Source organism: Uranotaenia lowii, chromosome 1 (genome assembly GCF_029784155.1).
Source record: "Uranotaenia lowii strain MFRU-FL chromosome 1, ASM2978415v1, whole genome shotgun sequence".
In the NCBI taxonomy this organism is placed as follows: Eukaryota; Metazoa; Arthropoda; class Insecta; order Diptera; family Culicidae; genus Uranotaenia; species Uranotaenia lowii.
This window is the reverse complement of record NC_073691.1, coordinates 163,619,185-163,645,074: the sequence shown is the minus strand read 5'-3', so window position 1 is coordinate 163,645,074 and position 25,890 is coordinate 163,619,185. Positions and strand designations below refer to the sequence as shown.

Sequence of the window (25,890 nt, the reverse complement as noted above, 5' to 3'; positions counted from 1 at the left end):
TATCAAAATGAGAGAAATGTTGAAATTGATTTATAAACATTCACACTTTCGATCAATTTGTGACTTACTAAACATGTCACTACAAGAATATTCCATTAAAAAAACATATGCATTTTCAAAATGCATCAGATTCGTTTTTGAAGTTCAACATGACCCTTTCGCTATGACCCTAGTAATCATAATAGGCATAAAATTTAAGGTACTTTTCTCGAAGTCTACTTACTGGTAATCCGGTGGTATCTGGGGATTGTATTTTCTGCGATGGTGATAGGAAACATTTCCAACCGGCATTGGCCCGATTGCCAGCTCTTTCGAAAATTTCACTGGAAATTGATCGAATTGAATCACTGCTGCTCTGTCTGATAATGCGTACTTCAGCTTAAAACCTTGTACGAGCTCCGCTCAATCGAAATCACAATCGTCTGTAGCTACTCTCCAATGAATTGCTGCAGGCATTCCATCGAAACGCGTGTCCAATTTCATTCCCAGAACAGTCGGGGCTTTATCCTGATGGCTGGCCCATTCAGCGTACTTCCAAAACAGACCCACAGTTAAATTGGCGCCCCAACGTTATATGCATTTTAATGGCTTCCGACACTTTATCCGAAAAACCCACAGAATCCGATTAGTTCCGATTCAATTGCCGGAATCGGTCGCACATCAATCAGAACCAAAATCGTCTGCGGTTTTTTATTTTGGGTTTCAATCGAGTAACCCCACGTGTATCCATTCAAATTTCAAACCACCACTTTATTTATCCCAACCTAATCCAACTAATGTGAAACCGGAAAGAAGAGTCAGCTAACGAACCGAATCCAAAAACTCGCTCCGGGATAGAGATATTCATCAGTTTTTCCTATGATGAGCACTTTCACTTTGATGTAGCATTAATTACCATTTTCTCCATAACTCATTCATTGTTGCTACCATCCGCTTTTGGAACTCGCCAAAATTGAGCCGCACATGCCAACACGAATCTTGGCCAACCTAACACAAATAGCCAAACCCAAAATGGCAGCAACCGGGAAGGCAAGTTCCGAGAAATAAAAGCTATTACTAAACTTTCTGGCAGCAAAACAAATCTCCCACGAATTCCGTTCACCGACACAACATTATTGCTCCGTTCCGAGGTTCACAGCTTCTTCGAGCCGAGTTGGGTGCCATTGCTTCCCGAGCATCGATGGCGAAAAACTCGGAGACGGAATGCAATATCGGGCATAGCAGCGTTTTCCCCGGTCGAACCACTTAACGTAACGCTTCCAAAAACTTTGAAAGGATCACTCTCTTTCTTTCGATACGCACTTTTCCGAACTTTGTTCCACCGGACGAAGAAGCTCTTTAATCACCCCGATACAATCACTGCACTCTCAAACCGAACTGTTGGTCACTTCTGCGGATGTATCTGGAAGTCAAAAGAAAATGGTTGTAAGTATTTATCACTGCCATAATTAATCACCCATCACTCCGGAAGCAACACATAACCTTGCCTAACGAAGCCTTGAAGTCAAACGTTGACGTTATTGTAATCAGTGAAACATGGATCAAGGAAGAAAATGTAGTTTACTACAATCTACCAGGATATAAGTCCACATTTTCATCCCGCTGTGGTAAAGGTGGCGGCCTAGCTATATATGTTAGAGATAAAGCTTAGTTCTTTTAGAAATGGGACACTTTCATTTGCTAATAGCTCGTTAACTAGTTATTGGATATTAAAAATTTGAACAGCATTTTGTTGCCTGTAAAAAGTACTATTCGACCTATTTTTTTCAAAATTTAAAATTTACGCGTTTTTGAGATATGTACGATGCTTGAGAAAAAGAAAAAAAAATTTTTGCACAGATTCCTTTAAAATTCGTCATTATCAAATCGATAGTTGAAAAAACCGTTGATTATTCAAAGAATTACTGAGTTTATGTGGTGGATAAGTATGCAAACACTGTCAATAATGTCCACAAAGTTCAAATCAAGCATTGGAGTGAAGCAGATGATCGGCAACAACGGTTAAGGATCATCAAGGAATGCAAGTCTCATACCAGCATTTTTAATTTTCAATAAACGAAAAGCTAAGGGTAGATCGCTGAAATGTCCAAAACAATTTTCTCCGATAAGCTGAAAGTGTTGCCTAGTGATGACTCATTGAAATCCAACCTCAAACAGCCATTTTTTGATAGTTCCAAAGCTCTTAAGCTGTAAAACCGGTACCGAAAAAAAAAACCTTCAAAAATGTGATAAAAAATAACCAAATTTGTTCATTTCGAAACAACTGTATCCACTAAAATGCTTCCAGTTTCCAGTTTCCAGAGAAGTATTGGACCAAAAAGTATCAGAAATTGAAGAAGGAAGGTGAAGCCACCTAAAATATAGATTTTACAAAGTATAAGTTGGAGAAACTGATCAATACCATGACAGAAAAAAGTGTGCGCCGGCCAATGGGAGACACCAAGAATAAAGTAGAAATTTCTTTTACAAAAAACGGTAAATATTTTTTTTCAAATTTTTTCATGAAATATCATAACATTGCCTACTTTTCCTTCATAGAAAGTATTTCGTTCAAACGAATGGTTTTTGAGATACAGGCATTTGTAACTGTCCCATTTCTAAAAGAACTAAGCTTTAACATTAAATTCAACATAAAACAAAATATGCAAGATGAAGGCTATCACAATATTGAAATCGAAATCATTTCTTATGGCGAATCAATGACTGTTCACGGAATCTACAGGCCACCGGACTACAACTTCTCTAGATTCCTCAATAAGATAGAGCTACTTCTTTCGGAAGCAAACCTTACAAAACCATTTTTCATTTTGGGGGATCTTAACGTTCCGGTCAACAGAATGAATGATAACACAGTTCAAATGTACCAAAGCCTTATGCACTGCTTCAGCTTGACTGTTTCTAACAGCATAGTCACTAGACCTACCAGCAATAATTTATTGGATCACAGTATTGTGCGTTTTAGCGATCTAAATGCAATAACAAATATCACATTTGAAAGTGATATAAGTGATCATAGACCAGTTCTTACCACATACAGCAGTAAAAAACCTGTTCGTGAAGTGAAACTCCTGTCACAAAGACGTACCAACTGGAAGAATCTTGACAGGGATTTCATGGCATTTCTCAGGAATAGTGCCTTAAGGAATCAGGATCCTAATACAAGACTACATTCCATAGGATATAATTAATATGAACTTTGATCGTTTGATAAAAAATATAAATAATCTTTTTTATGTTCACGGATCGAGGAATTTGAACTTATACGAAAAAGTTTGGTTTATAAACGCGTTTGCTATATCAAAGCTATGGTATATTGCGCAAATTTTTCCACCTACTAAAAAACAAATTGCTAAAATTAAAATGTCAGTTGGCAAATTTTTATGGAAAGGATATATTTTTAAGGTGAACAGAGATCAACTTTACCTAGCATATAATGATGGAGGCATAAAACTAGTCGATCCAGAATCGAAAGCAAAATCCTTGCTTATAAAAAATATAAACTATAGTGTGAGTGGAGGAAATAATGATAATGAGTTCTATTTATTTGACTATTCCAAGCTGCACATGCTACCTTCAAACTTTAGAGAGTGGATCAATCAGGCTAAATATTTTGAAGAACACCAAACGGATTTAAATACATGTGCATTAATTTATAACAGATTTATAACCGAAAAAAATATAATTCCAAAGGCACAATCTGATCATCCAACATTAAAATGGAATATAATCTGGAAAAATTTAAATTCAAATTTTGTATCGTCTGAAGACAGAACAAGGCTTTTTGTTTTATGTAATGATTTGATTCCTAATAAAGAAAAACTTTACGCTTACAATATCGGAAGACTGAATACCACCTTATGTGAAAAATGCCATCAAAATGATAATAATTACCACAGAATGTCAAAGTGTAATGCAGCTAGAATAGTTACAGATTGGGTAAAAAATTTGATAAGGAAAAAGTTTAAGATAAACCTATTAGAACTAGAAGATTTTTTGTCAGTAGATATTGATGATAATAATAAAAATGAAAAAGCAGCAATGTGGATTACGATTCGTTGTATTTCCCATTGCATAAAGCATTTCCCAAACGCGAATTTGTTCATGTTAAAAAAAGAAATTAGAGAAATGAGATGGGAGAATAGAAAGCGATATGAAAAATGTTTTGGTCACAAGCTTAATATCTGTTAGGGAATTACAGGAAAGGACAGGTTTAGGTCTTTATTGTAGCATAGCTCTGATGTAATTTAGATTAATTTTAATTCCTCAATAAAAATAAAAAAAAAACAAAAAAAAACACTACTCTGAGCTTCTTGAAAAGCATACCCAAGTTTCTACAGTTTCAGTTCAAATGAAAAAAGTTTGTCCTTGGATGACCTTAGAGGTATGGCGACTGTCGAAAATGAGAGACAAGGTTCTGCGGAAGTGGAGAAGTGATCCTAACAACCACAATCTTACCGAGCAATTAAAACACATCAATAAACAACTACAAGGAGTAAAACGGAAAACAAAAATAGAATACTTCGAAAATCTGATGAATACTTCTAACATAAAAGTTCTATGGAAACGGATAAACGATTTAATTGGAAAGAACACAAAATCTGATGATCTAGAACTGAATCTTCAGGGAGAAGCTGTAAATAACCCTTTAGCCGTTGCGAATGCTTTCAACATATTCTTTACATCGATTGGGCAACAACTTGCTAAACAACATAATTCCACTGGAAATATCGACGAATTTGGAACTATAAAGCGTACCAGAAGTTCCATGTTCCTTAGAGCAGCCACCGTCGAAGAAGTCATAACTATTATTTCCCAACTAGATCCTGCTAAAACTCCTGGAGCAGACTGTTTCCCCGTATCAGCACTGAAAACTTACCACATTGAATTAGCCCCAATTCTCTCAACTACTTTTAATGATAGTGTGTGTATGGGGCAGTATCCCGATTGCTTGAAGCTTGCTGTCGTCCGACCTGTCTTTAAATCCGGTGACCCAAAAGCTCTTAATAGCTATCGACCTATCTCCGTCTTGTCTGCCTTTAGTAAAGTCTTCGAGAAACTCATTGCATCTAGACTGTTAGAATTCCTTGAAGGAGAGACATTCCTGTACAGTCACCAACATGGATTTCGCAAAGGTGGTTCTACAGAGATCGCTGTTCTGGAGCTAGTGAATAGTGTATCACACAATTTGGACAGGAAGAAGCAAATACCGGCCGCCTTGTTCCTCGATTTGTCGAAGGCTTTCGACACAGTTGATCATAATCTGTTACTTAAAAAACTAGAAGCGTATGGGATAAGAGGTATAGTGAATAATTTTCTCCAAAGTTATCTTCATAATCTCCAGCAAGTAGTCAAGGTAAAAAACACATTTAGTTCTCAGCTACCTATAAAAGTAGGTGTACCCCAAGGTAGTAATTTAGGTCCATTACTTTTCCTAATTTACGTTAACGATCTACCATACCTTCCTCTAATTGGTACTCCGAAGCTCTTTGCAGATGACACAGTACTGGAATATGTAAATAATGACGTAGAAACAACGATAAGAGACATGGAGAGAGACCTAAAAGTTGTAGACAAATATCTTGAAAATAATTTGCTAACTCTAAATGTCTCCAAAACAAAATTCATTATCTTTCGTGGAATCAAAACCAAATTACCGCCACATTCGCCTCTAATATATAAAAATAACGAAATCGAAGAAGTTTCAAGCTTTAAGTACCTAGGTGTGTATCTAGACAATCGGTTATCATGGAAACCACATATATCGCTTCTAATCAAAAACTGTGCTCCCATATGTGGAATTATTCGCAAATTTTCATACTTTATACCAAGGCATGTCCTACTGAAACTTTACTACAGCTTTGTGCATAGCCGATATACTTATGCCATTAGTGCGTGGGGACACACAAATATTTCTAACTTGTCAACCTTAAAAGTACAACAAAATCGGTATATTAAAGCGATTTTCAAACTTCCATACATGTACCCTACCATAGAATTGTATAAAATGCAAGGACATAGTATATCTACTACCAATAAGTTGTTTGCGAGACTACCAAACATTACTTATAATGCACCGAATTGTAAAAACAAGAAACATCCATCACAATTTCGATATACAACATGTAACACATAATCACAACACCCGATTCATCGATAGATTAAACGTAAAAATGTCATCAATAAGAGTAGGGGAACGAAGACTAGCCACAACAGGCCCAACCATGTACAATAGACTAAGTAAAGATATCAGGAGTAGCGATAGTGTGCCCATATTCAAATCCCGTGTTAAAACATTTTTAAAAGCGAACGTAGAGCGGTTAATGTAAGCAAAAATCACTAAGTTGATTTCTTTGTAAGCTATTTACTATAGAAACCTTTTAGAGGAACGAAAGTTCATTAAGGTTTCCACTTAGTTTTTTTTCAATCAATAAAATCTTAGTTCAATTATTTAAAAAAAAATAAAACCGCTAAAAGTGCTGAAAAAGTTATCGCTTAAAAAAAAAACTGGGTGCGGGAATATTGAAAGGAATCCAATCAATGGAATAAATACTTCTTACGATGTGACATTAATAACTTTTGAATGCATTTTGTTAATAACTTTTGAATGCATGAATGGAAATTGATAAAATTTTCAAAGAAGCCACCTGGTAATGTAATCCCAGCAAACATTTTTGTAGGTATATTTCTCAACAACTTTGTTATACGTTTCATATACATTATAGAATGATCGTACAAAACTCGAAAAAACAGCATTTACCTACCAAAGTGGAGGCAATATACAAACATATTTTCAATTTCTGGCTAAAACGATAAGAGTAGGGGAGATGGGGGCATAATGGCCACCTTAAGGAAAACGGTTATTTAACCATAGAAAATAGCTATAATATGGAGGTTACATTATTGTTTCGTGTTCAGACACTTGAAAAGCCTATTCCCTAACGGGCTTAAATGTGAAAAACTAGATGAAAACGTTAAAAAATGCATTTTAAAAATTTTTGTCAAAAGCTTAAAACCAGCCACTGTGGAGGCATAATGAGAACCCCCCCTGAGGCAGTATGAGCACCATTAATCAGAGCAAGATGTGCGTTTTTGCCGGGGAATCTAGCAGCGAATTCAATTCGATGAAGTCAGGTGAGTCGTAGATTCATCAAACAAAGCAATAACAAAATAATCTAGGTCTGTTTGTAGAATACAAACAATTCACGCACGCTCATAAATTAAGTGCTTTGTTCGGAGGATGATGCTACTAGCCGTATAATGTAACAACAACAAAAAAATCGATCATGAATTGTGAATGGAAAAAATCACCTCGAACAGAAATCTAACTCTAGTCTTTTGATTACCTCTCCGACACCTTACCAATAGGCTAAATCGTCGGATGAAAACTAGTAAAGGTGTGGCGCTATAAATCAATTTTAATTCGCTGCTAGATTCTACGGCAGAAAATGCTCATTATGCCTCGATAATATGGTGCTCTATATGCCCCTAGTCAACAAATTTAAGTAAAAACGTGTTTTCAAATTGATAAAAGTGAAAAATCAAAAATTTTATGATGGTAAAAATTGAGAAACAATGTGTACATCATGTTGCAGTGCGTACATTATAGATCAAGGTTATTTTAAGATCATAAGAGCTTATTTCGTGGTGCTCAAAAATTATAATATTTTCGTAACTTGAGAACCAAGCTAGTTTTTTTTAAATATCTCTGTAAAGATGATAAGGAGATTCCTTTTTTGTGATAAATTAATACTATAGGAAGTACGAAACAAATCCCCATGAGAATTTATTTAAGAAAATACGTACTTTCGTAGAAAAGCGTAGTGCTCATTATGCCCTGGATGCTCGTTATGCCCTCATCTCCCCTATACGATTTCGACGATATGCGACGACCATATTCATACATATTGAAAGGATGCAAGAGAGCACAAGTTTTTTCTCTCAACGCATGCAAACCGTTGCCAGCGACAATATTTGCTGCCTCTGTCATTGAGCAATTCTTGCAAATACACCATCTGATTTTTAGCAATTTGGTTGCACTGATGGTCGTAGAGAGAACAACAAGGCTGTTCTCTCACTTGACCCACGCGGGAGAAAAAAAAAAAAGGAACGAAATCGTCTTCAAAATCTGCAAACATGGCGGACTTTTTATCATATCCGATTTAAACCATTTAATCCGAGTTCGAGTAACGATTTTTACGACCCTTTAGTGCCTTTACTTGCGTTAGTTGGAATTACGATTAGCAGTAACGTTTTTGATGACTTGAGTTATCATTTTTAATGCGATTTCATGTTTGCTGGGATGTGTAAGTGCAAAAATCGAGAAAAAATCTAGAAAAGTCCCTGTGAAAGACCCAAAAACAGCTGAAAATCAACTCTTTGATCAAAGTTCATATGATAAATCGTTTAAAAAGTCCTAGAAGTCCCAATAGTGAGCTAAAATTTGTATGTATAAAAGTGAAGATTCCAATAAGTGAGAGGAATATGAGAGGGGTTTTCAAGATCAACCCGAAAATATGAAGTGAAGTGGTGATAAAAAAATGTCAAATTTCTCTAACTGACTTTTAAATATACCTGACTTCATTTCTTCAAGATAGAAAAGCTGTTCACCGGTTAAATAAACAAAATACGGTGGTTAAATCGTTCGCAAAATATTTGGACTGCTTGTGGGGAAATATTTTTACAAATTTCGTATTGAACAGCAATACGAAATTCTTTAGCGATCACCTGGCAAATTTCAACCAGAAACTTTTCGTTGACAAGTCTCGCCTGCCTTTCTCTGAGATACACAAAGGGGAAAAAATTGAAAAATTTAATGTTCAGTACTTGAGAAGGCTAACGATCTGTGAAAACTTCAAATTACCCAGTCTTTCATAACGATTGACACGACGAATGGCTTAAAATACAAAGAAGACTGCCTCCAAATGCGACCGTTTTCTCTGCAAAGCTCTTCAAAGGTCCCACAAATTTTGAACTCTGTTTGAGTTGGATAATCGTACCAGCACGTAAAAATGGCGGTGGAGTGATAAAAAGTCAAATACGTTATTTTTGTGACGAAGGATCACAATCGGCTAAATTTGTTATAACTTCGACCAAATTTAATACTTTGAATTAATATAAAGATCAAACTTCAGAAAACAGCAAACGTAATAAAAAAAACCTGATTTGAAAAAAAGGTGGTTCATAGTATGCATTATAGGTGGGGCACGTGTTGCCCAAATATTAATGTCAAAAACTTTTTTTTTACGCTATCTCAAAAACCACTTCAGAACATCGCAAAAATTTGCATATGTGAACATGACCTTACCAGGTAACTTCGCTGATAACTTCATCAAAGCAAAGTGTTTCATTTTTTTCGAATACACTCCTTCAAGATGGATTGACCAAAAAGTGCTTAAGTTCATGGTAGCTGATAGCATAAATCCCTTGATCGATTTTATCTTTATCTGAAAATAGATGGAATGGGAGAGGGGGGCTCCCATACATATTTTTTTCCATAGCTCGAGAGCTAAATAAGCAAATAGAACTAAATTTAAGATGGGAGGGTATTTGAGTGCAAGATAATTCTTTGGTGATTTGAAACCCCTCCTTCCTTCCAGGTTGAGGATTTATAGGAAGGGGGAGGGAGTTTCCATAATTTTTTTTCTCATGACTTGTGAACTTATCAAGCAAATCGAACCAAAATTTGGGATGGGATGGTGGGTATGAAAAATGTTTCAATGACTATGTGAGATTCGTCTCTCATTCCAATTGGGAGATGTAAAGGGAGAAGGAGGGGCTTCCATATAAAAATCTTTGCATTTTACGAAAATTAATCAACCAAATGGAACCAAATTTTGCATGGGAGTGTATTTGGGTACGAAAAATGTTTCCATGTTTATTTCGAATATAAACTTTTGTAATATCTTGAGATTCAATTAAACAAATGGAACTAAATTAAATATGCATGGCAGGGTGTTTGAGTTGATTTTTATTTGATAGTTTGATTCTTTTTTCTGAAGAAAAATGGGAATTGGGAAAGAAGCTCTCATGCCCTTTTAAAAAAGGAAAACAGATCACGTAGATGGAACCAAATTTAGCATGGATAGCATATATATAGATTTTTCTGTATTATACATATTTTTCAACGCCAATACAGATAAGATACAGATACAGATTTTTATACAGATTTTCATACCCTCAGATTTATACAGATTTTTCAAAAATGCAGTCGAACCTGGATAAGCTAGAACTGGATAAGCGAGAAACCTCTATAAATTAGAAGAATCAGCAAGTCCCAAGCTATTTACAGCACAAAACCTCATTAGTGAAAATGTAAAACTGCTATAAGCGAGAATCCTCGTCCTGGCTAGACTAAGCAAATTAGAGAAAATCCCATTTTTGTACTGAAGTTTTGGTACCAAAATGACATAGTTTTACCAACAACAAATAAAGTAATAGTCATTCAGAGTAATTTTCGTAAAATATCCATTGTTCCATAATGAAACTAACTCGAGAAAACTTCTATTTTTCTCAGGGACAAGAAAACTTCGATTTGTTGCATTTTTCTAAAAAAAATCAGTGGATCCTGATCAAATATACACGCTTTTCTTTATCACATTAATGCATTTATATGTTGCTGACCATCTCTAAAAAAGAACCTGGATAAGTGAGAAACCTCTTTAAGTGAGAAAAAAAAAAGTTCAATCCCTTGGACTTTCGCTTGTCCAGGTTTGACTGTATATGATAAAATCGCCTGCTAATGCAATGCCTTTGGGCCAATTAATTAAAATCTTGAAAAAACGCATCTTAACAATTAAAAAGGATTGAAAAAGGGTTGGGACTAAATTATAATACGTCACAAAATACAATTATTCTTAACAAGAAATGATAACCACTCTTCGAAAAATTAGCAAAATACCGCATAAATAACGATAAGCCAATTAATATGAAATCTTTTTTTCTTTGCACTTTCCATTTAGGGTAGGCTGTACTTTAAGTTTGTCACTATTATAGGAATTTTAAGATTGAAACAGCTTGAGAATCAGATCAAAAACTCAAATTTCCAATCTGACACAATTTTTTCAAAATAAATTAAAATTCCGTCGTCAAATTATCATCATAAAACAAATTAACAAGCTTAGCAATCAAGATTCGATCGCAAAAATTCGTGGCAAAATTATCACTGCTACATTAATAAATTAACTCATAACTGACCATTTTTGTAAAAGATTAACTTAAAACGTCGTTAACACAATTTCAACTTGCACATTTGTCAAAAAAAATTAACACACACATAAAAATAAAAGTTAAATTTTCAATACAGAAAAATACAGATTTGTTTGTGAGCTGATTTGGATTTTTCAAAAAGCCGTGTGGCTGTTTAAGATATCCCTCGAGGAAGGCCAAGACCACAGGGCGAAACGTTGGGCTAATTGTAAATTTTGTATTTGTTTACTTTTCACTGAAATGTCAATAATTGATTGAAAAAAAAATTAAAAAAAATGATCTTTTAGAATTATGTATTTTGCGCCAAAATTGATTGTGAACATTTTATCAAAATCAAAATGAACGTTGTTTTGGAAGTTTAAAATATGCTGATGTGTTTCGATAAAAAGGATATTCCAATTAAAAAAATTATCAAATAATTTGGATATTGGCGGATTTTGTATTTTCTTGTTTTCCGGCTAAGATATTTGCGAGGAAAAATTTAAAAATAGAATTTTGAATTAAAAACTGAATAACAAGTGAAAATTCAACTGAAAATATCTTTTATTCGTTTGTTGTTTAATATTATTTATAGTGCAAATACTTCAAATACAAAGTTTCAAACTAAAGTCTTTCATTTGAATCGAGTTTACAAGAGTAGAAAATGAATCTGATTTGAACCGTGAACTATGTAAATCTCTCACTTTAATTTGTAAATTTTTGATTAATTTTCATCAATGCTTAAAATGGGTATCGACAAACTAAAAGTATTTTTTTCAAAATTTTGTATAAAAATTGCAAGTTGCAGGATGCATTATTCAACCAAAAATATTGTAGGAAATATTTTGTCACTTGACAGAGAACTTCTTTCAGATCCCTTGGTCCTATATGAAAGCTTAGAAATCGTAGTTGAATCAATTATATTTATAGACAAATTAATCAGATATTTTGAGTTCAATCAATCATATCTATAGTTGAATCAATTATACCATTACAGTTGAATAATGATTACATAAGTTCAATCAGCAGCTTTAAGTATAATCTATGATATTTGGAGTTGAATGCGTAAAAATTAACTTTACTTTGATTAAATCAATCACCAGCTGAAATAATTTTAATAATCAGCGTCTTTTTCTCCGTGTGGCTGAATATGGCCAAACAAAACTTGTAAGTTCGTAAGGGGGTGATCCAAAACTTATGACCGGCAGTGTATATCTGAAATATACTAAACTGAAATATCTCGCTCTGTTTTTTTTTTGGATTCACATGGCGAAGATAATTTTTTGAAAATGTTTTAAATTCAAATTTCTTATACAATTAATAACATTTTTTTTTAAATTGGACGGTAAATATGACAGAATGCTAGATTCATTTAATGAAAATAGAATGCCTTATTTGGGACGTTATAAGTATTTTCTCGCTACTTTTACCGCTTTTCTGTCTTGGTCAAAGCTATAGCAAGAAAATTTTCTATTGAGTTCCATATATTAAAATTTCATTCACATCAAGCAAGGATAAAATATTTATGGTCGGTTTATAAACATTTTGTAGATTGGCCCAGAAAAACTGAACTGTGGAAAATTTCAACTCAATCGGACTTGATTTAGGGGTCCTTAAAGCGCTCGAAGTTACGGTTTTTTGACCCTCAAAAATCACCAAAGAGGGGACAAAGGAAAAACCGAAATTTTAGTAATTTTTATAATTTAAATGAAAAAAATTTTAATGACTTATGTATCATAATAAAAAAAAGACATTTTAAATTACTTAAAAATCCATAAAAAGTCGAAATCTGATTTTATCTTGAAAAAAAAATAGTCAAAAATCGACTTTAAAATATTCAGATAACAACAGATTTCGATGTTTGGGGCATTCCTAAATCAATAATTCGATTTTCCGGATTTCCTTTGGTGATCCTTTGGTAATTTTTGAAATTATTTAGTCGATTTGTGACCAAAAATTTTCTTTTGAGTTATCACCAGATTTTGACGTTTGGTCCCCCCTTTGATAATTGTTTTGGGTCAAAGAAATTGAAACTTCGAGCGCTTTGAGGCACCCCTAAATCAAGTTCAATTGAGCCGAAATTTTACACAAGTCAGGTTTTTGGGCAAATCTACAAAATATGAGGTTGCCAGAATTTTTCAAATACCGGTCATGAATGTTTTGGTTAATTTTTCCAAAAAAAATCATTTTCGGGCGCAAAAATACAAAAAAAAAATTATATATATTAATTTTTTTATTTTGCTAATAAATTCGGGCAAAAGCCGGGCACTTTCCAACGAAATCCGGTCAACTGGGCCGAACCTGACCTTTCCTAAATTTGGTGTTAAACGAGGCATCATGCAACAGCATGGTAAGATCAGATATACTTTTAGCGATATACACCACTTAACGAGAAAATGGGAGACACGAATAGCGCTATCTGGCGATATAAATGGAAGTATTACATTGTAAATTTTGTCGGAGCTTTGACAGAGGTGCTAGGTGTTCACATTTTTTAAAGATTTGATCTGATTTTCTGCTTGTTTTATTTTTTATTGAGGATTTTAAGCCTTTTGGGTTTATTCATGAACTGTAGTCCAGCCAAGAGGATGCTGCATATATAAGGCGTTGCACCTGTATTTCATCTTGGTTTATGCAATTCAGTGGTATCCTGAAGAGTTCATATTTTGTTCTTCGCGGTGTACTGATTTGACAACATCAACTGGCACCTTTGATGGACAATCGCAAAAGATGTTGATCAGGGTTGCCATCCGAATAAATATTCATCATTTTTTACTATAAATTACGCACTATGATAAAAACATTTTTTGAGAAATCTGATTAAATCTCCAATTTTCATTAGTCTCCACGAATATTTTTAGTCCAGTATAATTCTTTTGATTTAAGACACAAACAATATTAATCGATGGATATATGTTGAAATTAATTTGGCGTAAGTCATAATCGCTTTTATTTAACTTTACAATAATCGGGAAGGATTTATTTTGATTTATGCTCGTTGGAAATGTATTAGCTTTTTTTTGCAACTAATTTTAGTTATGATTTAATCTCTCAATTCCACATCCAAGTTTAACAAGTCCACATCCTTACAAAAATAGTGATGCAAATTTGCTTCTTTAATGCACAATTGTAAGCCTTTTGTTTTTTTGGGTACGGGATATTCGGCAATAATTTGAGAGCATTCAATTTAGAACCTGGTTAGAAAGTAAGGAACATTAAAATGAAATTTTTACTATTATTCCTCCATGTTGGATACAAGCTTTGTATAATTTTTCATTATTTATGATAATGATTTGATAAATGGTCTAACAAACATCATATTTTGATGATGGTCAATAATTTTGTTTTGAAATTTCCAGATTTTGACAAAAACAAACTTAGCACAGTATAAAAACAACATAATTTTTTTTTCATTAAAAATCGTCGAAAACCCCATTAATGACTAGATTGGATAGCGCAATATTGTAAGTTACATTTGAATGTATTGGTGAATATTTTTTTCGGATTTTTATGTCTTGCCAATTCTTTCAAAAAATCTTATTCATAATTATTTTTGGCGCCTCTAATCATCACATACCTGTTAAATTTCATATTTCTATTACAGTCCACAAAAGGCTTTATTATTAACTTACTTGCGTTCCACTAAAATAACTCATCCGTCATCTAGTAATGAGAAAGTAGGGATACGAATTGGGTTTAATATGCAAACAAAAACTAACTAAATGCATATTTTTTTCATTTACTGTTGAATTGCAAAATTTTTAATGCAAAGTTGAGCAGTTTTTTTTATCTAAGGCTATTGAATTCTAATTCAATTTATCATAATTGGCATCCCTGACTAAGTTGTGTCCGGAATACACGCTTCATCACAGTTACACAAATTTCTCGAATTTCCATTTCGCCTTTTCGTTGTATGGAGAAAACGAATGCCATAGATATTGGTTAGGTATATTTATTTAGATGCAACAATCATATACCACAACACTTATTCATTTTTTTTTTTGATAAGATGTTTTAAAGACTATCATTTAATGATAACAAAATGATGGCGACATAATTTCTCACATCGTGGGATAGTTTTTAAAAGTTTTTTATTATAATAGAAAATTTAAAAAATCGAAATCAATATTGTTTTTCAAATAAAAATATTTAAAATTCAGTTAACAGTCTGGGCTAAAAGGCATCAACTTTCAAATCAAAGATTCACCTTCTAAATATCGTTTACACATGCTGGAATATGGTTGTTTTGCATCACGCGTTTGATAAATTTTCAAAATTTCTTCCATTCACACATTAATTTTTTAGATTTAAGCTAGTGAAATATATTGTAGTATTTTTACCCCTAAATGTATGCAGCATCCACATGTTTTTTCTTCAAAAGCATTTTTTACAGAATACATGTAAAAGTTCGAATAAAACCGAAAATTACTGCAATTGGTGCGCTATGCGATATGACATCACAAACAATAAATTTTTATTTGATTTTTCTTTAAACAAAAACAATGTTTGTTGCAACTTACCCTTTTCCTTAGTAGGGTAAAAATTGCATGTTTTTTGTAAATTTAGAAATAACCAGTGAAACCAATAATTTTTCTGACAACGTTAATTCTATGTCCCATCAACTTTATAACTTTTGATGTACGAGCGGTATGATGATCTGAGGACATTCCCGATCAGGAGAGCATATCAAAATAATAACTCAAACGTATCTCACCAAGATATTTACATATGATTCAGTTATAATTAAGTACTCCAAATTTTCAATTTTAAGTTTCTCCAATCTGAATTATATCTTATTCTGATTGACAAACTTGAATGGGGTTGAGCTCATATTCATTGATCAAGATTTTTTTCGGATTGTGCTAAAATAAAATGATTATATCTTATTTTGATATACGTTCAACTTTTTCTGAAACACGGACATCGAAGTCAACGCCTCAAACCTTACATTTACGAGTTTCGCTCAACAGATTCATAAAATTGAATCAAATTTTTAGGAAACCAAATATGGGGCATGGTTTTATCAAATAATGTGGTTAATTGACCTTCCACTAGAAAATTTTCTCGAAGCAGTTATAAGTTATAATTTTGATATATTTTGTTTTTTCCAATATCAAACTACGCTATCTGAATGAGATATAATCTTGAAATGAGCATTAGACTGAGTCGATTTGGGGTCATTTTGGAATTTCTCAAACCCTGGGGCCTGAAAAGCTTCTTCTTGGTCCAAAACTCATCCATGATTTTTTGCAAAATTTTTAAGTAATGTTTACATGAGTAAATTTGAACGTTTAGGTTTGTATGGGAAAATTGGATATTTTGTACTGAAAAATCAACATCAGTTTTGTTTCGTCTGTGGAACCGAGCCAGATTATGGTTTTTGTGCCAATTTATAAAATTCCTAAAGGAAATTTTCCGCTGAACAACTTTGTCGAAGACTGTAACTTCGTATTCTATTAGGAAAAAAAGTTAATAGCTGTTTAACAGGGGTATATCTTTTCGCATTGATTAACAGTAAATTCAATTGACATCACTGCTTGAGCCTCGCGAACAAGGCGGGTAAAGCTAGGTGTGTGAGAAACTTTTAGTACCCCTTGCCTACTTTTCCTCAGTATGCACCCACCCTACTGGAGGCACTCTGCTCGCGAAGTGTTGCATGGAAAATAGTCACGCAATACCTCACTAGGCACCCTGCAGTGATGTCAACTGAATTTATTGTTTATCAGTGCGAAAATATATACCCCTGTTAAACAGCTAATAACTTTTTTTCCTAATAGAATTCGAAGTTACAGTCTTCGACAAAGTTGTTCAGCGGAAAATTTCCTTTAGGAATTTTATAAATTGGCACAAAAACCATCATCTGGCTCGGTTCCACAGACGAAACAAAAATGATGTTGATTTTTCAGTACAAAATATTCAATTTTTCCATACAAACCTAAAAGTTCAAATTTACTCATGTAAACGTTACTAAAAAAATTTGCAAAAAATCATGGATGAGTTTTGGACCAAGACGAAGCTTTTTAGACCCCAGGGTTTGAGAAATTCCAAAATGACCCCAAATCGACTCAGTCTAATGAGCATATCTAAGATTGATTTAATTTAGCTATGACCGCATAGATTTTTTGATATAATTTGAGATATTTTAACATCCTACGAGTACTGAATTATAACTCATTTAGATAGGAAAAAATTAGTATCAAAATATCTCATCTTGATATAATTTAGTTTTTCCCTTCTGATCGGGTTAAGTTTTAAGAAGCCACTGAAGTTGAAAAATGGTGCATGATGCCTCAGTTGATACCCGGCTAAGTCCTTGTAAAACCGAAAAATCTGGCAAGCTTAGACAAAACCCATACGTACATGTACTCAATCTATCGTATATAGTCGGTCACAAAAGTTAGTTAAAAGTGGTTAAAAGCTTATTTTTTTTTCATTAGAAAAACCTGACATAACTATTATCCACCATAATGTTTTAAAACCATCGGTTCTTTGCCGAAATAAAGCCAATCGATGATGTGAGCCTGGGGCAATTAGAGAGGTCAGCTGCCTTGTTTCGTGGAAGAACGCTTGTGGAAACCCTGCAATGGACATTATTTTTCGGAGAAGGCCACTTTCGAGATGGGAATCAATTCAGAGAACCTTCGACCTTCAATTCCAAACCGACTGTTTTGGAATTGAAGGTCGACTTTCAACGGCTAGTGTGATGCTAAAAGCAAACATTCCGAATTTCAAATTTTTGTTACAGATTTAGACTCCTGTCAAAGTTCCATTAGCCCAGTATAAAGTCTGTTTCACATAGAATCTGGTCGCATCTTTCCATTTACTGCAGCGCCCCTAGTTGTCACATCGCGAATCTATTGACAGTGTTTTGATCCGGAGGTTTGTTCACTTAGTGGTGAAAATTTCATCAAGGTTGAAGCAGTCAGTCAAAAGTTATCGACGATGGAACGCGAAAGGCAAGAGAAAATTCTGCTCACTCACGTAGAGAAACCGACGTGGTCAGGAGTAAAGATCGCGAAATTCCTGAAATATCCAAAATCGACTGTAAATTCGGTGCTGCAACGTTACCGGGAGACCCTTACGGTGGATCGAGCAAAACAAACCAGGCGTAAAAGTGGAACATTAACCGGAAGCTGGACGGCAGCTCGACGAATTTGTTTGGGAGAAGGCTTGCGGTCGTATCATGCAAGCAAACACCCCAACAGGACGCTGAAACAAAACCTGGTTGCCAAAACCAGGGCAAGGAAGTTGTACGGGAAAGTGTTGACCAAGTACAACGGATGCATTTTGATGGACGACGAAACTTACGTCAAAATGGATTTTGGACAAATACCCGGTAACAAATTTTACCTTGCGAAGTAAGTTGATGATTTGGCAAGGGATCTGTAGTTGTGGGAAGAAGACTAAGACTTTCATCACTGGGGACACAATGGATGGAAATGTTTACAAAGAAGAATGTCTCCAGAAGAGGGTTTTGCCATTCATTCGGTCCCACAAAGGTCCGGTGAAGTTCTGGCCGGACCTGGCAAGCTGCCACTACAGCCGGGATTTCGTTAAGAGGTAAAAGGAGAACAAGATCGATTTTGTTGAAAAAAGTATCAACCCAAACAACCAGAATTCCCTTAAAAAGGTTCCATAGAAGCTTAATCAGCTCTCGTTTGTGTCTGAAGAGAATGCCAATCAGCCCAAAATTTAAGTTCTCAAAGCTACTTTCAAGTTCGTTTAGGTGGCTGTAGAGAACGCTATTCAGCTTCTAAGAGAATGTCAAGGAACTTCTACGCGCCGAAAAAAAAATCCGATTGACAGATTGCTCTGACATTCAGATGTCAGATTGTTAGGTTGCCGGTCTATCATGGTCTATCTCATTGGTTTTAATTATATTCTTTTGATTACGTCTAAAGAACTGAACCGCTGCTTTCTAGGTTGCAATGAAACTCACCAGCCTCTCGACCAATCCAGCAATAGTTCATTGCCACTGTAATAATTAGTATTTAAACTTAATGTCATTTGAGATGATTGAACAGGTTGGTCAACCGATTGTACCATATTTCGTTTAAAGGACTTTCAGTACACAATATAAATAGTAACAAAAATTCGCATCATAATAAATTGGTTCGAATATCTTAACATTTATAAGAAAAATTCCAAAAAATCTTGAATCGAATCCCATTTGCAAATATCAGTACAGATACAAACAAAACAAATACCATGACATGAAATTGACAGACATTTTTGACATGTCGCTTTGAATTCCCGCACAGGTCCTTTAAAACACCTTCAAGTATCTTAATGGTGCGTTTTAGAATGTGACGCGAACGTTTTGGACCTTCTTGAAAGAAGTTCCATTAAAAGCGCTTAGAAGTTCCGTTATCGATAGTTTAACCTTTCAAAGGGCGATGGAAGTTACTGAGTAGTAACTTACTGAGTTCCCCTCAAAAAAATTTTCAGCCAAATGTGAACTTCGGAGTTCCATCTTTAAGTAAAAATGCGACTTTTGGTTGCTTGGGAATCCACCAAACTGTCCGGATTTTCGTCCCATCGAGAAATATTGAGCAATAGTAAAGGGCAAACTGAAGAAATGTGGCAGAACCATGAACAAACCCGCTCAAATAGAAAAGTGGTGGAACAAGATGGCGAATAAGGTTACCAGCAGTACTGTGCAGAAAAGGATGGGTGCTATCACAAAAAAGTTCGAAAATTCATCCGAAATGCTGACGAATGATTTTCAAATATTTTTGTTCCTTAAAGTGCAATAAAAACCCTACAAAATTATTTTTTTAATTTTGTTGAACGTTATTTCTTAGCGGAGAAATGATCTATTTTATCCGACCAGATTCTATGTGAAACAGACTTTAGTATATAAGTTGAACAAAACATTTGATCTGTCCAAACGATTTTCAAAAAAAAATACTGAGATGTCTCCCATGAGTGAATCAAAGTTTCCATCTAAATCTATAGACTGACTTGGGGGGTTCAGAGATGTTAAATAATTGAAAAACATTGAATACCTCAATATAAAGGCAGCTCTTCAAAGGTGGCAGATTCCTTCCAATGAATTTTAAATTCATCTAAATTTAGCATTAGCGAATTTCACCAGGTGTTCAACTTATTGAATCTGCCTACAGACCGCCAACGCTTGTCATTATTCAGTCAACTTGAGACCATCAATACCAACCGGCTGCATCAACTAACATTGTCACTATACTCTAAGCTAATAAGGACGATGTGGGTGGTCTCGCCTCTTTCTGTTCAGCTGGGTAATCTGCCTACCGTGGCTTACTAGCTGAAGGCCGGAAATGTCGCAACTGCCCAGAGAAAATTCCCAACCGGATGGCTTGCTCCAGTTTGAGACGATTGACCTTTCACTTCTTGCCTTTTGCGCAAAAACAACCGACCGACACGTGCAAATCTACGTGTCTGTCTGGGGAGGCAGGGCACGCTAAATAGCTGCTGTGGCAGGATTCGTTTGGCAAGGAATTGGAAATTTGCTTCCACAGAAGCCGTCTCACGTTACCGGGACAGGTGAAGGATGTGCCTTCGGAAGAGATGTTGTTTTCAATTACTCTGAAAACTTTTTCAACTTTAATTGTGTTTACCTTTCGTTTTTCTTGTGTCGAGTGCTGGCCAAAGAAATCCACAAGCTATACGAGTGGCTCCAGAGAGTTTTCCTTTCTTCCTTTAGATGTGTGAAAGACGATAGTCGGTTCAAGGAACTTTTGCACATCAAATTAAACTTGCAAAACAATATCAGCAGCTCAAAATGTTTGAAAGTTGTGGAAGCAAATACTCAAAACAAATTAATTATGTATTGCGTACCAACTTTTTGCGCCGGATTGAACTGATTTTACTTTTTCCTCGAGATGTGCACAGTGCATTAGGCCAATTATTACCGATAGAAGATTAGAAAAAAATGAGAATATTTTTTTAGGAACCTCAGTTAAAACAATCATTGTGTTCCACTTCTCAATGACGGTTAACAACATTTCATTGGCTCAGTACTTTGTTTGCCATGAATTTTTCGGATTCAAAAAGTTTCAAAAAGCCATCAGTTTAAAAACTTTCCTTTCCTACCAAAACGAACGAAAGAATTTAAGCAGATTTTTAAAATAAGATTTATGTATCCGGACTTTGGTATGATAGAGTATTGCATTTAGCCTAATTCAGTATCGCATATTTTTCCGATGGCAAATCAGGTTTCCTTGAAGCATCAATATGTCGAAAGATGATGCGATGATGGGATCAAATTGATAGCATGATTTGGTATCCAATTTTCTTTGATAAAAAATCAAATTAAATTAGGTGTAAAAATGAAAACGAATTTAAAATTCAATTAACTCTTGTACCAGGTTATAGGAAATGTTTAGAGATGTTTTGATTTGTCGTTCAATAAATTTTTTGACCGTTTTATTATCTCGATTCTCGTAATTTAATATTCTAAAATTAGTTGTAAACTGAAAAAGAGGTACCTTGGTAAGTTAATATTTTGCAAATGTCCAAACTCTATTTTTGAAATATCCTCAATTCTCACACATCGAGCAACCACTTGGCGGACCATAAATAAGCTGGGCTTTATCGGGGGGAAATGTGTTGCACGAATCGTGAAGCCCACTTCACGGCCCTGACTGTGACACCGAATGATTGAGTGCTGCTAACCGGTCTGGTAGTTGATGTTGTTGTTGAGGATTTTGATGTGTTGTCGTAGGTGGCACTTATGTTCATGAAACTTGACAGACCTGCAAACATTCCTACCTTCCTGTATTATGGAACCTTATATGGGACCTTTGATTGACCAGGAGGAAATGAAAATGAACCATGCGGAATCAAGCGAATTGAAATGTAATCAAGGCTGTGGATTGGTAACGCCACCGCCAATGTTTCTGCACCACATCGGTTTGTATGGAAAGATGAATGAATGTCCTGTATAGATTCGACCAACTGAAGAAGCATTTTCAAAGGCTATGTGAGCCAGAAATTTCGTTACTCAACATTCACTTTTGACTTTCAAATGTGATTACACATTTGAAAGCCCACAGCTTTCAAATAAATTATGACACCAGTGACCAAATAGATTTTTTTAAAGTAGAAGTTTCAATATTTTAATACTCTAAAATATCTAACAATAAACACATATTGTTTGTGGCTTTTGCTAATTTCATAAAACAAATAAGATTTTCCGTGGAAATTAAGTAATCCTCGACTCGAAAGATCTCATACAAAAGCAACAGTCGATCAATTTTCAAGCGATCATCTAAAATTATGTGTTACATTGAAGAATTCATCCAATTTTAAAGCGAAGGGAGGAAGTCTCCCTTGCAAAATTAGCTAACGTTTCGAGCTACATTTCTGCCCCCGGTCATCAGACGTTCGAATAACAATAAGGCCGGAACAAATTTCAAATACTTCTTTTGTCACTCGGAGCTGGAACATCGCGATGGGGGGATAATAAAAGATAATGCGAAGTACAAATAAATTGCACCAAATCTTGTATACAACAAAATTGCATGCTATACCATTGCACAAAACCTATAAATGAAATAATTTGTTATAGAAAAATTCAATAAAATCAAGAATTCTAAAGGTGAAATAACTCCAGTCTTCCACAATTTGTTTTTTGATCTCGTAATCCTTTAGATATTTGATTTTTTTTCGAAATTTACATAAAATATGTACTTCAAACTTTATTTATCTCTCCCCTTGGTTTTTGAAACATTTCAAAAAGAAGGAAGGGTAATCGATGTGCAATTCGGGAAAAAAAACTCATATGGCTTGAATAAAAGCATTTTTGAGTGGATTAAATCAAATTTATTTTTGGCCTGTTTCGACGCAACGACATGAATTGTTGCCCCAAGGTCCTGCTAAGTGGATGGAATCAGAATTCAGAATCAGAATTCAGAATCAGAATTCAGAATCAGAATCAGAATTCAGAATCAGAATTCAGAATCAGAATTCAGAATCAGAATTCAGAATCAGAATTCAGAATCAGAATTCAGAATCAGAATTCAGAATCAGAATTCAGAATCAGAATTCAGAATCAGAATTCAGAATCAGAATTCAGAATCAGAATTCAGAATCAGAATTCAGAATCAGAATTCAGAATCAGAATTCAGAATCAGAATTCAGAATCAGAATTCAGAATAAGATTTCAGAATCAGAATTCAGAATCAGAGTTCAGAATCAGAATTCAGAATAAGAATTCAGAATCAGAATTCAGAATTAGAATTCAGAATCAGAATTCAGAATAAGATTTCAGAATCAGAATTCAGAATCAGAATTCAGAATCAGAATTCAGAATCAGAATTCAGAATCAGAATTCAGAATCAGAATTCAGAATCAGAATTCAGAATCAGAATTCAGAATCAGAATTCAGAATCAGAATTCAGAATCAGAATTCAGAATCAGAATTCAGAATCAGAATTCAGAATCAGAATTCAGAATCAGAATTCAGAATCAGAATTCTGAATCAGAATTCAGAATCAGAATTCAGAATCAGAATTCAGAATCAGAATTCAGAATCAGAATTCAGAATCAGAATTCAGAATCAGAATTCAGAATCAGAATTCAGAATCAGAATTCAGAATCAGAATTCAGAATCAGAATTCAGAATCAGAATTCAGAATCAGAATTCAGAATCAGAATTCAGAATCAGAATTCAGAATCAGAATTCAGAATCAGAATTCAGAATCAGAATTCAGAATCAGAATTCAGAATCAGAATTCAGAATCAGAATTCAGAATCAGAATTCTGAATCAGAATTCAGAATCAGAATTCAGAATCAGAATTCAGAATCAGAATTCAGAATCCGAATTCAGAATCAGAATTCAGAATCAGAATTCAGAATCAGAATTCAGAATCAGAATTCAGAATCAGAATTCAGAATCAGAATTCAGAATCAGAATTCAGAATCAGAATTCAGAATCAGAATTCAGAATCAGAATTCAGAATCAGAATTCAGAATCAGAATTCAGAATCAGAATTCAGAATCAGAATTCAGAATCAGAATTCAGAATTCAAAATCAGAATTTAGAATCAGAATTCAGAATCAGATTTTAGAATCAGAATTCAACAGAATTTAGTATCAAAAAGTATTTTTAAATTTGAAATTGGGGAGCTTCAACTCGAAACACTAGAAATTCAAATTAAGCTGCCACTTTTGCTTCTAATAGTTTTATAATCACTTTAGCGATCTTAAATCTGATTGAGTTCCGCTTCCGATTCCAGTTTCAAGTAAATTGGCAAAAATGGGGCAATAAATCTGGCAAAATTATCCACCGACAACATTGATCATCACAGAGTGTTCCCCCTTTAATTGGAACCAACTGTGGCGAAAATCTGTTCTTTACTCCCAGCCGCATTCGCGTAAGGATTCAATTCAAGGGGGTCGGTGCTAAGTTTTGTTGTTGTGAAGTTTTTCCTTCCTTTGCTGTTGACTTTGGCTGTCGGATGTTGTCGGTAGCAGCGTTCCATGTGTTTGTGTGCGCCCCACGTTTTCCACGGTCATTCTACACGAGCATGTTCCCTGGTATTGGTGCACTTTTGGACCGAGTTTGCAAATGTGTGTGTGCAGGATTTTCCTTTTTTCTGGTCGCACAACACAAAAGACACAAGACCTCGCACACTGACTGGCAGCAATTCAACACCATCACTGTAACTAACTGCGAATTGGGCGATCGATATTTTATGTATGAAAATTTTGACATTTTCTAGCACACTCGGGAATTTAAGGATTATTGGAAACATTTCCCAGGACCGATAACCTGGTTGAGATGGTTTAATCAAAGGCGAACCTGTTAACTTTAAACTGTATGGTTTTGGGGTTTGTCGGTCCGGACTGAAGTACCTACTTTCAGCTCCAAATTTTGTTGGTATGGCAAAATGGATTCCTGCTATTCGTATCTCTATTTGACAATTGTCAGCACCACCCACTTTAGAAATTCCTGCTTTCGATGAATACTTCCAGGGAGTGTTGAGTGATTATCAGTTTGTATCCTTTCCGGTAATCAGAATTTTTCTATTGATTATGCAAAGGCGTAGTTAACATTTCTGCTCGTTCTCTAAAAGAAGGTGTGAATTTTCATTTTTTCGGTCCCAAAATTCCAAGCCTATTTTGGCCATCTCTCCAGGACCTAACCATTCCCATCGATGGCGGAACTCATCAATCATTCACAGTTAGGTTGACCAGCTTCTAATCCACCAGGCACTTACACAATTTTCGTACACTTTTTCGCTAGCGAAAAAAGCAAAACTTGACTGTTTGTTTTTCGTTTAACCCTAGGCCCAACTTAATTATTCACTCCATCGAGACCGTTCTGCTAACGATCAGCTGCCAGAATCGCTTGTTCCAGACCGAAAAACTTCAATAAAAATCAGCAGCAATCCGACGGCATGGCCATAGCTCGAGAAAAAAAAAACCCTCGGAACGAAACGCACAACACGGATGGCCCACACGCGTATTCCAGAATAAGTGGAGAGCTCCTTCTCTGCCCGCGGACAAACGCAATCTGCTGCCAGGCGGCGAAAGTTGTGGGCTGGTTCCTGCTTCCATAGAAGGTTTTATCCTTTGGAAGTCAGATGGATACCACCCTCCATTGGCTAAAGAGAAAATACCAAATTTTTACGGTAGGAAGGGGGACAAGAGCGAAAAATCAAAATACATGCACCGCCTTGCGGCACCCCCAAGTGGTGTTCTGTGCATTTTCCTGCTCCTTA

The 25,890-nt window shown here is 34.9% G+C and overlaps 1 protein-coding gene across 4 annotated transcripts in view; it reads right to left on the bottom strand.

Annotated features, from left to right (window-relative positions):
- Positions 1-25,697, bottom strand: part of LOC129747605 (uncharacterized) — a 166,815-nt gene extending 141,118 nt beyond the window's left edge. The window contains exons 1-2 of one of the 4 annotated variants that reach the window (XM_055743734.1): positions 25,308-25,697; positions 224-1,402 (exon numbers count right to left, since the gene is read on the bottom strand). In XM_055743734.1, coding sequence (XP_055599709.1) covers positions 224-291 — 68 coding nt within the window. In that variant the 5' untranslated portion in view covers positions 292-1,402; positions 25,308-25,697. Of the gene's footprint in view, positions 1-223; positions 1,403-25,025; positions 25,176-25,307 lie in introns of those variants that run through there. The other 3 variants (XM_055743015.1, XM_055742261.1, XM_055744440.1) reach the window with 3 other exon arrangements.
- Between the last annotated feature and the right edge of the window lie 193 nt (positions 25,698-25,890).